Here is a 14,335-nt window from a genome sequence, read left to right as displayed (position 1 = left end):
CCACCTCTCGATAGCGCCTAAGTATTTCATGTTATGAGGTTTAACAACTGATAAATTAAGGTCCTTATTAAGGTCTTTTTATTGATCCTGATGTTTATCGTTAATTTAAAGGTAGATTCAGTCGGTTTTTCGCTGTAATGTTTCGTAAAATTCAGTACCAAAAGTTGCCTTTACTAGCGCTCTCCACGGGACACATATCTGGATAGCGCCGTAGTATAAAACGTTTTTTTTATACATATTTTTCCTTTATGCCGGTTGAAATGTTGAGTTACATAAATTTTGTTTACTTATCTATACGTTAAAGGTAATTTTTTTGCTATATTTGGTTTTATGTCTTATTAAATGTCCGAGTTGAACATTGCCTGCACTTATATTTTAGAGTGTTTCTCCTGCCAATTTGTAATAAGAAAGAATAACTATCTTGCTTAAAAGAATAAAATTAACCGATTTAAAGGTGTAATAGTAAGTTTAATTGAAAAAGCCGTCTTTATACCATAATTATAAAGCATTATGCGTTAGCATAATTTTGTCGCTATTTCCCTGGGCGTGGGATGACCTTTCATGGGTTAAAATAATGCGCGTCACATGTTGTTGTCTTTTATCGGGAGCATACCAAATTTATTTCATTTTCATGCATCAAATAAGTGAATTTAGTTTCGTGGTAAGGTTTTGAGAACTCTGTCAGTGCAGCGTTGACGTTTTCATTGTCCATCGAACTGATTTGAAGATTAAATGAGTTTCGGAAATTGAAGCATGAGTCGTACCACCGTGATTCTCTCGGATTCGTCAGGAAGTAATTCAGAGGCTACTCTGTGCAGACTTTGTATGAAGAATAATGATAGTTATTACAACATATTCACTTCGAATGTAACATGCGAAATCACTGTGAAGGATGGTCTACATGATTTAGTCGGTTTACAAGTAAGTGGCAAATTTCCTTTTTATCGATTTTCTTAATGTAACTTCTCAATTTATTCTGTGTTATGGACATCGTTTCCAATATTATTGGGAAATATGCTGAGGCATAGCGTCTTCATTAATATCTCAGGTTGCCTTGGGAGATGGCCTGCCTGCCACCATTTGTCCACTATGTTTGAAAAAGCTCATGGAATTAAGTGATTTTAAAAGGATTTGTCTTGATTCGGATGCAGAACTGAGAAAATGTTCGTCGAGAAATTTATTCAAGGTGAGTACTCTTCATTTATTTCTGATAAGTTGCGGATGATGTAAAGTGATGAGGAAGATTATTATAGTATACTACTAGTTATAGTAAAATGTCGAAGGGAATAACTCAATATTGTAATTGATCAATCGCTTGATGATAAAGTGGAGAAATATCGTGAGCTATGACTGCATACAACTAGGAAATCAAATATTTACAACATAACTTATATTGACCGCGATTAGAGATAAAAGTTAATAACCCATTGTTAGTCTACAATATTAGGGCATTGAAAAGGCTCTCATGCATGGTCGATGGAATGGTGAAACAAGTCCAATTACCAACGAACTGTTTCCCAATCCGTGAGTCCTTGCAGGGTACTAGAAAACTTGCAGTTGGCGATTCGATGGTGTCGACTGAAGGAATTTTGTCTTCTGGCGCAAGTATGTGTTTACAAATCAGCCATAGCTAGCAATTTCACCAATGATCTATGCATAAAGGCATGCTACCCTATGTATTGTACCACTATCCCTCATAAAATAATGGCTCAGCAAACCGGAGCATTGTAAAATGAACGTACAAATGCATTACCAAAAGCTGCTAAATAATGAATTGTGGTGTAGTTGTAGAGTAGTTTATTTATTGGTTGCCGAAGATGTGCATGAATACATATTTTTTCTTTACCTTTGTTTTACACATAATTATGGTATGCTTAGGTTACTATGTTTCTGAGATACTATGTTATGTTCACTTTTACTCATCAAAAAAAAAAATTACAAGTACAATTGTTCTGGGTTGTAACTCACAAAGAAAATTCGGGAGCCAGGATTCGTACAAATGAACACCACTAATTCCATTACATGGCTAGCTTTTTTATTTTTGAGTCATTACTGTTACGTATCATCACAACTATATTGGGTACCCATAGACATTCTACAGGGAATGAAAGAAAGGCAGAGAATGATACATTAATCAAACAAATCCCATACTCTCAAATAATGAACTGTGATAGCCCTATAGGTTGATTTTTTTTTTGTTTTTAAGTATAGTCTCAAGTGTCCAAAAAATAAGCTCATACATTTCGTTTGTTTTTTACCTCTATTTTTTTAATATAAATTTGAGCTATCGAGGTTTACGTCATGCATAAAAAGTGTATTTGCTGATATTTCAGAAAATATTTTGCATTCTCAAAGGTTATTGTGTAAACAGAAGAGTAATACTTGAAATTGGAAAGTGGTGTAGGAGTAAAATTTAAATTTATAATACAAAATATCCAGTAAAATCAAAAGATAAATTATAAAAAAAAAAAAACACTTCATGAAAATTAAGCGGCACATCATTCATTGCAGCTGTTGATTTGATGTGTTAGTTGCTATGTTAGAGCAATATATTTGCATCATCTTTCATTGATGTCATTACTAAATTTATATTTTGCTTACACTATCTATGTCACTTCTTCAATTACAATTTTTAATGTGTTTGCGTATTAAACCATGTAGTAAGATAATTTTTTTGATAATAATAATTTGATTTCTTAAAGTTGGGTGATATCATTTGGGAAGTTTGGTTTCTACGAATTTCATGGTCAACTAGTGCAAAGAATTGTTTGTTATTCTTGAAAAATTATTTGTGTTGTGAAATTCTATTTGTAAGGTACTGATATGATAAGATGATGGGTCATGGCACCTGCTCCCGGATTCTGAGGTTAAAGCCTAAACCCCACAGGGTTGGGTCCCGAAACAAAGACGTTGTACACCTGCGAGTGTCATAAAAGGGGGAGAGCTAGGAAACCTATGTATTCGGCATTCGTTCACTTGTGTAGAAAAATCTCCGACAAAAATATGTGGCTCTTGTCTCCGGAGTCAAGAAACGTCCACATGTATATTTACATCTTTAGTTGGGAAAAGGCTAAGAGAGTTAGGTTCAAAATTTAAAAATAGGGATTTACGAAAACTTGGTGGCCATTGGAAATGAGTGAGTCTCTGTTCTGTGCTGACATAGAGTAGAAAATCAGATGCACGACTAAATAACTAGTTGATCTTGTTTGTTGTCTGTGCCTAATTTCTGTACCTAACCCTGTTTAGAAAAGAAATCACTCAAACCCCTTGGCTTATCCCCCCCTAATATGTAATAGGGTAGTTTCCTTCATCAAAGAAAACGAAAGGCATTGATTGCGATTCGTTACCCACCATTAGTGTATTCATAATACACAAATTATTTGGTTTTTGAAATACCGGTTTAGACGAATGGCAAGGGTCAAATTTTATCCTCATTTGAAAAAGGCCAGATTGGCGCCCATGCGATGCCACTCCAGGTGACGTCACAGGGACCTAGTTTCTACACGAGAGGATAGGAGTTATACATCGTCTGAGGTTACCAATGCATGCATGAGGCACAGAGCTCAGGGAAACATGTCTTAATAATAACCTATTAAAACTGGCTGAGGTGGGAAAGTTTTCTTCGTTTGACAAGGTATTAATAATCCTTATTTAAGACAAGCGCTACCAGCCAGCAGGGTACACAGCTACCCGCTAGCAGCCTGCGTCGTATCAGCGCTAAGCCTCGCTTCAAGGTCACCTCACAGGGGGGCAGCGGGAACCAGAAATAAGTCTCACGGAGAGATTTCCCGGCATTCATAGTTACGTGTCGTGTTTTGGCGCACTTGAAAATTTTCACTTTTCATTTAATCGCGAAAAATAGATATCGTCATTTAAAAATCTAAAAGCATGAAATATGTACTCCAGGTGTAATATTCTTTCGATTTAGGCAATAAAAAAATAATAGGAAACCACCCTATTGTATGCATTAGATTTAAAAAAAACTGTTTCATCGAACCTATGAGCATCACTTATAAGACTTGGTGCTTTCCTGGTGCAGGATATGGATGAAATCGTTGCAGGATTCCATCCAGGTGGGCTGTTCAGCCAGATTCGATGTTTCAATGGCTAACTGTTCCGCCATCTGCTGGGCATGGATGCCTGGGTCAAAAATTAGTCTAGGTTTATGTACCTTCTCTGATTTCTGATTGGCCTTTGTCTATCTTGCCTAATTATTTTTCTCACCATCTTAATAATATTGGGAACAAGTTTTCATGCACGGTGGATTGAGTATCCTGTATCATAGTTGAAGATTTTGTCTGCCGACCTTATCTCGAAGTCACCTTACTCAATTGGTCTCATTATCCAATTGATCTTCAAAGAACTTTTTCATCGTCAATAGTAATTAGATTTCACTATGCATTTTGGCGGCTGACTTCTGGGTTTTAGCCGGTCTAATGATATTCTTGTGCTTCTTAATTGTGGGCTTCCATAGTCAGACCAATTGTCACTCCAATATAGTCCTCACCACACTCGCAGGGGATGAAGTATGCTTCTGGGGTCGTCAGTTCAAGATTATCCTTGACTCTGGTTAGTTGACTCTTTAGTTTCCAAGGTGGCTTATTGATTGTCTCAATTGGAGTTATTCCCCAAAACCTCGATATTTTCCTGGATATGAAGTGGATGAATGGGAAGGAAGGCCTCATGCCTGGTTTTTATTTATTTTCGATCCTACTAAGGACAGACATGTTTTCATCGAAGGGTTTCGTAAGAGCACTGTGTTTGCATTTTTGCTGTATTCATTCTGCGTAAATAGGTAATTTTTGCAGTTGTTTCAGAACATGATGAAATAGGTCTACTATATTGTGGTCAAAGGGCGTTCTCACGAGCTTAAGCTTATTCGTTTCCTAAGCTAATTAGTTTCCAAAGTGGCGTATTGATTATCATTAGGGATGGATGGATCTAGGATTTTTTTCGGATCCAGATTCGGATTGGATCCTTGATTTTCAGAGCCAGATTTTTCGGATCGGATATTTTCGGATCCAAATGCATTTTCAAATTCCTGCAATTAAACGAAGTAATTATTCAAGTTGACTCTGGGTACGTACAATCGAAGGAATGATTTTTAGGTTTTCAAACACATTTTTATAAATTAAAAATCATTTTTATAGGCTTTCAAGTTGTTTTTTAAAAACATCTTTACATGCTCAGAAGCTAAACTGTTACGCTCGGGATTGGAAATGAAAATAGGAAAAATCTTCGGATAAATCACTAACCAATGGCGTAGATAAAGGGGGAAGTCTGGGGGTCCGGACCCCCCAAAATTTAAAAACATAATTATTTTCCTTCGTAAAAGGAAACAAAATATTGAAAAATCATGAATTTACAATAGATTTCTTTGAAAAATGAAGTCTTTTTTCGATTGTGGAGGGTATTAAAATTAGTCTGAAAACACTACTTTTTACCCTATCGTTTAAAAATTCCCCCCCCCCCTGGTTTTGGAACCCCTAAATAAATTCCTGGCTACCCCACTGCCAGTGACTGCATTCAGATTTTCCTTACGTTTCCCCTGAATTTTATCACTTTCTAATCGCAAGCCGACTTGCGTTTCGCCCGAAAATGCTTCAGTATGGTGAGATGCAATTGCCGTTTCCAATCCATCTATACTTGTTTGAGGGGTTGATGCTGTGCTTGTTTCTTTGAAAATTGGTGCTGTTTGGACAATGTTGCATATTAGTATACTATTGTATTGTAAGTAGAAAACTTAGTGGCAATCAATTAGCGCTGAAAAATAAACAGAAATTTCATCAGGAATGCATCAGGTTTGGTCTAATTCTTTTTTAAATCTCATGAATGTCATCTAATTGTTGAAGATATCGAGACATTTTCGGGCCATGAAAGTCTGCACTCACCTAGCATTTGTCGTCTATAAATGGAGAAGTGAAGCAGGTGGGCCAAAAAAGGTCAGTGGGTGAGACGGGAAAGGTCAGTTGGAAACACGCTTCAATTGTTCTCGTGGAAATTTATATTTTCCTTAAAAGACTATGATATATAGTCCATGTGATTTCGGAAAAAAACAGAGGCTGATGGACGGTCCAGCGTGGTTTTCTAAAATCTGCGACGTAGCTACTTCTGACGTGGTTATTATCCTACGACGCTGAAACAGGGTGGTTTTCTATTATTTTTTATTGCCTTAATTGAAAGATTATTACTCCTGGAGTACGTATTTCACGCATTTAGATTTTTATATGACGATATCTATTTTTTGCAATTAAATGAAAAGTGAAAATTTTCAAGCGCGCAAAAACGTTACAGCTATGTATAAATGCCGGGAAAACTCCCTGTGATGTCGTTCTGGTTCCCGCTGCCACCAGTGAGGTGACCTTGGGGCAAGGCTTTGAGTGCTGATACGATGCAGGATGCTAGAAGGTAGCAGAGTACCCTGCTAGCTGGTAGCGCTTGGCTTAAATAAGGATTATTAATACCTTATCAAACGAAGAAAACTCTCCGACCTTAGCCAGTTTTAATAAGTAATTATTGAGACATGTTTCTCTGAGCTCTGTGACTCATGCATGTTTGTTAATCTCAGACGATGTAAAACTCCTATCTACTCATGTACAAACTAGGTCCCTGTGACGTCACGTGGAGTGGCATTGCATTGGCGCCAATCTGGCCTTTTTAAATGAGGATAAAAATTGACAATTGCCATTCGTCTAAATCACTATTTCTAAAACCAAATAATTTGTATATTATGAATACACTAATGATGGGTAACGAATCGCAATCAATGCCTTTCGTTTTCTTCGATGAAGGAATCTCCTCTATTCCCCCGATGATTGTTCAATCTCCTGAGAAGAGTCACACTATGTGCCAGTCATATTTTGCCTTTTTTATTTTCTAGGGCTGAAATTCTCCTATGTAACCTCTGCGAGAGCTTTCAAACAAAACGGTTCATGAGTGGGACAAGAATCGCATGCAACGGCACATTCGAAGAGCGAATCGGATCTCTTTCCACCCTTATCACGCGTTTCATTCACTGAAGCTATTATTTAAAATTTTGGATCCAGATCCGATGTCTTCCGCGACTTTGGATCCGATGTATCCAATGAAGGGCAATATCCGTGGATATTTGGATCCGAGGTAACCGATCCGACCATCCCTATTTGTCTCAATTTGTTTATTCCCAGAATCCTCGATATTCTCCTGGATATAGTGGAAATGAGTGGGAGGCAAGCCCTCATGACTGGTTTTCTGTTTTTGGTTCAGGTAAGGATGGGCGTGTTTTCACTCTGGGGTTTCTTTAGAGCAGAATGGATGTCTTTTTCACTGTACTATTATGCCTCAACAATTTTTACGGGTGTTTCAATTCAATGGATAGGCTGTCTTCATTGGCTATGGTTAAGGAACCAAATTTTCAGTATCCCTCCTCATTGGGTGGGATGGTGGTGACTCCACCCATTCAATCAGAGATCTGTATGAATGGGCTTACAGTACACTTGATGTCTAAAAGATCAGCCTTCTGTTCGATGTATTAGAATGCCAAGGAATGGCAGACATCCGTTATTATTCTGCTCCATCGTGAACTTGATCTTAGCTCATCTGGCCACCCGATGAATGTGTCATTTATGTAGTGGTTAAAATATTTATACTTTGTGAGGCACTGGATAAAGCCTTCTTCTCAAAATCATCCATTAAAAAAGGTTCTATGGCAGCAGAGAAGTTAAGACTTCATCCCATGGGGATACCTTCCATCTGCTTAAGGAATCTTGTTTCGTTCATGTATTATGTTTTTGCCAGTACATGATGAAACAGTTCCGATATATTCTGGTTGAAGGGCATTCTCAGCTGCTGGAGTATGTCCTTGAGGATGAATCTTCTGAACAGGTACACGACATCAGAGATCGTCATGATATCCCTCTTTTGTTGACCACTGCGACGTCAAAGTCCCACATTGACAAGTTACGCGAGATAATAAAAATTTACTTGTCTGTTGCCCGGGCGTAGCTGTGACTCGGTGAACGCACCGATGCTGGTAGGGATGAGGGTGGTTCCCCAAAACCTTGGTTGAGAGATAGACAAATAGGGCGCCAGGTGCATGCATTGGATGCACCACCAAGGTAGGTACGTCACAACCTTTTACAACGAGGTGAAATGTAACAGATACAAGTTGTATTTCTACAAGACTTTAATACAAGTTCATTAAAATTCTGGGAGTAATGATGAATTTCCTCCATATGCAAACAAACCTCCAATGGGGAAGTTTCTAGACGTAACACACACCCACACAGGTCACCTTCTCCAGCAACTTCATCTCTTCATCTTACCACACTTTGTAAGACGAGGTGAAAATAAAATAAAATTATGACTCCTGTAATTACAAAAAAAAATTAAGGAATGGCTGCATGTACCCTCAGCTTTTTGGGAGAGGAAGAGAAAATCCACCTCACAGCCACATGGCGACTAACGCCAACCAGAGAGTAGCAGCTCTCTGCACTACAGAAAAAACCCGAAATCGGGCGGAGCTGGCAGCTTTGTGGAGAGGACCTATTACTCGCAAGTCTGAGCAGTCAAAGAGCGACGGTCATTCGCGCAGACAAATTTTTGGTCCATCACTCAATGCCCTGAGGAGGATGGCAGAGCTAGCCATTGAAAGGTTGGCTCTGACTGAACAGGTCACCCGGTGGGAATCACTTATTTGTTGATTGTTATGGAGGTGAGCTGTTTATCACTTTTACTTTCTCCACAGAGTATCAAGGAAGAGAAGACAGCTGATGACAATGCAGGATCTTCTGCTGACACAAAGGAATGTATTCCAGATGCGATTGAAGGAACTCCGCAGTTCGCATGCTCAGTTCAAATGACTGAAATATACATTCCTGTGCAAGACTGCCAATCACCCCGAGCCAATGTTATGGTAAGTTTTATTCTCATCTGTGGTGAAACCAAATTAGAATAACTATCAGTTTAGGGAACTTCTAAGTTGTATGAGAAAAGTATGTTTGCCTTTAGTATATGTATGCATTTGTGTGAGAAGTCACCATCAAATGTGCAAGCTTCTGTTGTACAACTTTACCAGTTCTACAGTACATATATAGCAAAACCTTTGAGATCTTAATCTTTTGCCGTGCAAGTCAATCTTCATTGTACGACATCACTAATCTTCTGACAGAAATGTTGTGCGTCTCCGGTATAGGACACTTTTTTCTTTATTATCAATTTAAAAAGTATTTAAAGGTTATTATATTGCTTTTATATATTGACACTCAACATTTTCTTCTAGCTTAATGTGAAAGAGGAGAATGAACAGCTCCTCTGTGGAGGGAATTATCCTGCATTTGACTCACCGAACACAGCTGGCATCTCAAGTGAGGCTTCGGACCCTCTGGCAAATGATGACTTGGTAAGTGTACTTTTGCATTGTTTAGTGATTCAGTTGTATTCTGATACAATTCTATCCTTGGTGGAAAATTGCTAGCATCATTTAGCAGAAGCATATATCTTTTGTCCCACAAGGTAGTGTAATCAGCTCCATTTTCTTCATTACATGTATGTTTGTCCTTTTCTCCAGAATTAGCAGTGAAATACATTTTTTTTGATGATGGAGATGTCATAAATTGCAAATTATGCTCACTCTTAACTTTTAAACTAAGTAGTTGGAATTGAAAAACTTTTATGTGTGGAGATAAGAGTGGGGTGTAGAACTTAAAAGTCAGCAAATCCCACTTAACTGATTGAGCTGGGTCAGTGAAAACTTGCAAGGTAGACACATGAAGCATCCTGCATGCTTTGCCTTCACAGCACCAGATGACGAGGATAGATGTGAACACAATAGTTCTGTAGCTGTGCTACGCACTACAGTAACAAATGAAGCCAAAGAGGAAATTACATAACTTTACAATAATTTAACTTATCTTCCTTTAATATCTCCTCCTCTCTGCCAAAGCTTTTTGGGTGTGCATTATCACTCTCACTGCTCCAAAATGATCATTTCATTCTTTCTTCCTACCCCCATCAAATTATGGCCTCAACAACAGTGCTTTCTGTAATCTGGTGGTAGCATAACTGACCACTGTTGTATGCATAGGTAACCAATTCCTGTTCAGATGATGATCCAGATTCAAGGTGGTACTCACTCTGGTGAATTTATTGAATGATTTCTTAAATAATTACGACTTATCCCAGTTGCATGATGAGCCAAAGCAAAAGAGTCGTTGTTTTGTTTACACTGAGATTTACTTTGTTGACTGTGATGTGTTACTTTTAAAAAATGATTGCCTTGTTTCAAAATTTAGCCTTAATTCTTTGCAGCACAGGAATTATTACGTTTTCAGGGTTGTTAATATTTTAAATGGATCTCCATTCTCTGGAGACAGACAAATTTTCAACTGGGAAATGGAACCATGATAAGATATAAAAAATTTCTACATTTTGAATTAATCGTTGGAGTACTAAGTTGATGATAACAATTGTCAAAAAAATTACATCAATGGTAGAGTAATAGCTCAATATAGAATGAATGTAATTCAAAGGCTCTCTCTTTGTTGAAGGAAATGAGAAAAAATGCAGTTGATTGCTGTGAATGTGTAGAATAAAGTTCAATTTTGTAAAACTAATTATTTCTGTGGAATTGTTTAGGACTAAGGTTGGGAGAACAATGAATTAATGTTTTTTTTTAATGAGTACAGCTTCTTCCAGTTTTATGTTGGGTCAAAGCAGAAGACTTTTGTTTTCTTTACTCTGAGATTTACTTTGTTTGGAGCGATGTTTTGCTTTACGAAAACATTGCCTCGTTCTTAAGTGCAGAGAAGAAAGTTTTGTTTTGTAAAACAAAATATTTCTGGGGAAAAATCTAATTTTGATCTAATATGGTTTTTAATTCAGTTGTAGTTGTTAATTTCCTAAAATACTGCTGATTCTCTTGTTCAGTCATGATTAATATGTTGATTCTTCCTTTCAGCCTGCATTTACCGAGGATGAAAAACTTTTTAATAGCTGTAAAATGACCATTGACTCGATGACAGGGGCTCTGGGTGAGTACACTTAAGGGATTGCAATGATATATGCACATGAAATAGTTTTTTGAACTTTTTTGAAGGATGAAGAACATAAGTTAGTAATCCATGCATAATAGGGAAGTGCACTAGTGTTTCAAATGCACCAAACACATTTTTTAAATTAGAGTTCAGAATAACATAATGTCGTAAAACCACAGTTTAAATCCTAATAGTGAATACTTGATTCGAGATGACCGTCTGAAATATGGAAAAATTCAAAGGCCGCGAAAACGGGTGTCCATGTTGAATATTGGCCGTGACGTCACAAGGCAGTAGCAGAAGGCAGCTTCTACACCGTTTAGTTCTACCACTATTATTGCATAGAAAAATTACAGAATTTGAGGGTATCCGTTTTTTGCTGTCATAAAATATCTTCAGATTATATATGTGGCTGCTTCTCTTTTGAGCAAACGACTTCATCATTGCGTAATATATTAATATTCATTTACGTGTCAACTTCAAGTTTGGAAAGAGTAGTACGAATAGCACATTGAATCTTTAATAAATGCATGATGGCATTTATTTTTCGCTGGGTATATTTTGGCACAAACTTTTTTTGTAAGAACCGAGTCAAACTAATAAACCTATTTCAGATGTTTGCTGCAAGACTTATTCGTTGCGTGTGTATTCACGCCGGCCGGAACGTTCGCCCTTCGCTATACTAGAATCATGGGATGTTAGCCTTATTTCCGAGCTGGCTGGTTGTTACAATGGTTCGCTGTCCAGGATGGGTTAAAGAAAAGATAATCTTGGTTGGGAGAAGGAAAATTCCAACGATTTATAAATGGTATACCAAACTTTGATGTATTTATGGTTACTGAATTTTTGAATAAGGAGGACAGGTTCAACGCTCCATAGAAATGCGAGACGTTAAGGCTAACAAGGGGAGACCGCGTACCTTGCTGCATCTTTTTCAATTAGGGCGTTAGTTAGGCTGTAATTAATTAATTTTCATGCGTTACTTTTTACAAGTTATATATATAAATTTAAAATATCAACATTTTCCCATTGAGACGGTTGGGGTAGTGGTAGCGTGCACGAGTCTATAGAAAGATGTTACCCGAAGGTTCGTGGTTCAAATCTACGTCACGGCATTATTTTTTGTTTGCCTTCATTGTGATCATGCGGCGTCTAGTTTATCATTAATTATAATTGCAGCAATCATTGACATGAGACAATTTTTTTATCGTCATTATGGCATTTAGGTATTTTAGCAGTGTCATTACAAACGCCGAGAGACTACAAGGGTTGGTGTGTGCTAAAATGTTAATTTTTTCTTTGCTTATACTGACCAACTTCCACATTAAAAATGAAAACCACTCTTGCAAGAGCACATACCATTAAAGGCTCGCGGCAAGCAACAATATGCGCACAGGCATAATTAATAAGAACACAAAGCGAATATAAAATGCCATATATCTCGAACACTTGTAATTCACATTACTCCAAAGGGAGTTTACTTACTCAGTACATACCTCAGTACCTTGTACTCAGTACTTACCAGTTTACCTCAGTAGCAGTGCTAAAAGAACCATTCTGAAATATAATTTCAACTAACAAATGGGATGAAATAAAAGTTGATAACCCTGGACCGAGCGTGCTGGCGTATAAAATACGTCAATCTTTGAAAACCAAGGATTTCGACATTGTACGTTCATTCTGGGCTATAATGGTCTCGTGTATTCTTACAATGTACTTTGACTGCCTATATTGTGAGTTCGAGGTATTGTAGCTAATTTTTTAGATCAGCAAGATGAACCCGTCACCAGTGGAGTACAAATTACGCCGCGCGACCTGCCGTGTACCTTTATATCTGTATCACCTATAAATGTACTAATTTCAACAAATAAAGATTAACTTTAACAAAAACCGTTTGTTATCATATATGCACATATCATGGGCAAAGTACGCATTTTGCCCGGTCGTGTAAAAAAACAGTCGCGCCATAATTCTTTAACCAAACTACTTTCAGTTTATAAATTACGTAGGCCTATGCGGAAGATGCTATATTTTGACTCAACACACTTTCTGATGTGACTGAGGGACCTATTAAGTAAATTATTATAATATAAATATCAATTTGATCTTACAATACCTTCAAATGATCTTCAAAACAGAATATCATCGATAGGTAAGAGTCAGGAGCAGCCTTGAACCATTTATTCCGTATAGCTTGTGCTTAAGGCACGGGAATGAATATCTTCTCCAGGCTTTTGTTTCCACGTCGAGATGAAATTTGGAACAAAAAATCATTTTTAATTCTATTTTGAATTCATGTTTTCGGTACTAGACGACATTTTTAGGAGGCAAACTCCACCGATTCCCGGAAACTCTCGCGGCGCTAAAGAAGGCGACGGAATACAGCGATACTCCACTGGTGACTACTGCCTTGTGACGTCACATCTCAATCAAGATGGAGGCACTGTGTTTCAGCGCAACATGAAATTTTCCGACTTTCAAAACATTTTAAAGTGCATACCCCAGATGCAGAAAATAAAAGTGACTATACTAATGTTTCTTTTTTAGGCTAAACTTTCAAATTCAGCAATAAAAAAAATTAGTGCACTTCCCTATTTTTGTTTACTTAAGTGTACATGTCTTTGAATGGGAGAATTTTTTTCTTTATAAAGATATAAGTACACTTTTGCATAGTTATTGATTTCTAATAATGTAAAATTTAATGTATTTTTATAATTATTTTCATTTCTTTTTACATTTGTGTATAGTTTAAGTTTTTTTGAGTAAAATATTTTCTCCTGAAGTCAATCGCTATTTAACTAGTTTGGCCATTGGCTTGTAAAATTTCATGTAGGATTTAGTGACATACAGCATTTATGGCAGTGAAGGATTCATATGAGATCTCCCCCTTAATTTAGTCAATGTTTATCCTATACAACCAGTGTTTAGGAAAAAAATTCTAATTATTAATCATCCATCAAGGGTGCTTAGCATGTGATACCAGTGCCTGTACATCTGGGGGCTGCGTATGTATGAAACCTTAGGGTGGAATTCGGTGAAATGACTACAGGCGGTCCTCAACTTTCGTACAATTCGCACTTTCGTACGTTCAAAATTGGCACCTTTTACTTGACTTTCGTACGCTAAATTCAGACATTCGGACGTTGGCCTGTAATTTTTTTTTAATTCCCGCGATGTTTATTGCACATCCCAACATTCAATTGTTTCAAATGGCAGTATATGCAAACAATACAAACGTATATAATGAAGGGAATTGTTGGTAGTTGACTCTAATCTAGGTGATTTATTTGGGAGAGATCTGCTATAGGCTCCTTTATCAAGAG

At 37.2% G+C, this 14,335-nt stretch overlaps 1 protein-coding gene across 2 annotated transcripts in view; it reads left to right on the top strand.

The window, feature by feature from the left end:
* Window positions 1–589: 589 nt before the first annotated feature.
* LOC124172652 (oocyte zinc finger protein XlCOF22-like) overlaps window positions 590–14,335 on the top strand; it is a 37,096-nt gene continuing 23,350 nt past the window's right edge. Inside the window, exons 1-5 of one of the 2 annotated variants that reach the window (XM_046552100.1) lie at window positions 590–921; window positions 1,049–1,186; window positions 8,726–8,893; window positions 9,260–9,379; window positions 10,937–11,009. In XM_046552100.1, coding sequence (XP_046408056.1) covers window positions 754–921; window positions 1,049–1,186; window positions 8,726–8,893; window positions 9,260–9,379; window positions 10,937–11,009 — 667 coding nt within the window. In that variant the 5' untranslated portion in view covers window positions 590–753. Of the gene's footprint in view, window positions 922–1,048; window positions 1,187–8,045; window positions 8,652–8,725; window positions 8,894–9,259; window positions 9,380–10,936; window positions 11,010–14,335 lie in introns of those variants that run through there. The other variant, XM_046552101.1, reaches the window with a different exon arrangement.

This window comes from Ischnura elegans (genome assembly GCF_921293095.1).
Source record: "Ischnura elegans chromosome 13 unlocalized genomic scaffold, ioIscEleg1.1 SUPER_13_unloc_2, whole genome shotgun sequence".
In the NCBI taxonomy this organism is placed as follows: Eukaryota; Metazoa; Arthropoda; class Insecta; order Odonata; family Coenagrionidae; genus Ischnura; species Ischnura elegans.
Note: the sequence above shows the minus strand (reverse complement) of the source record. Positions and strands in the feature narration are given on the sequence as shown.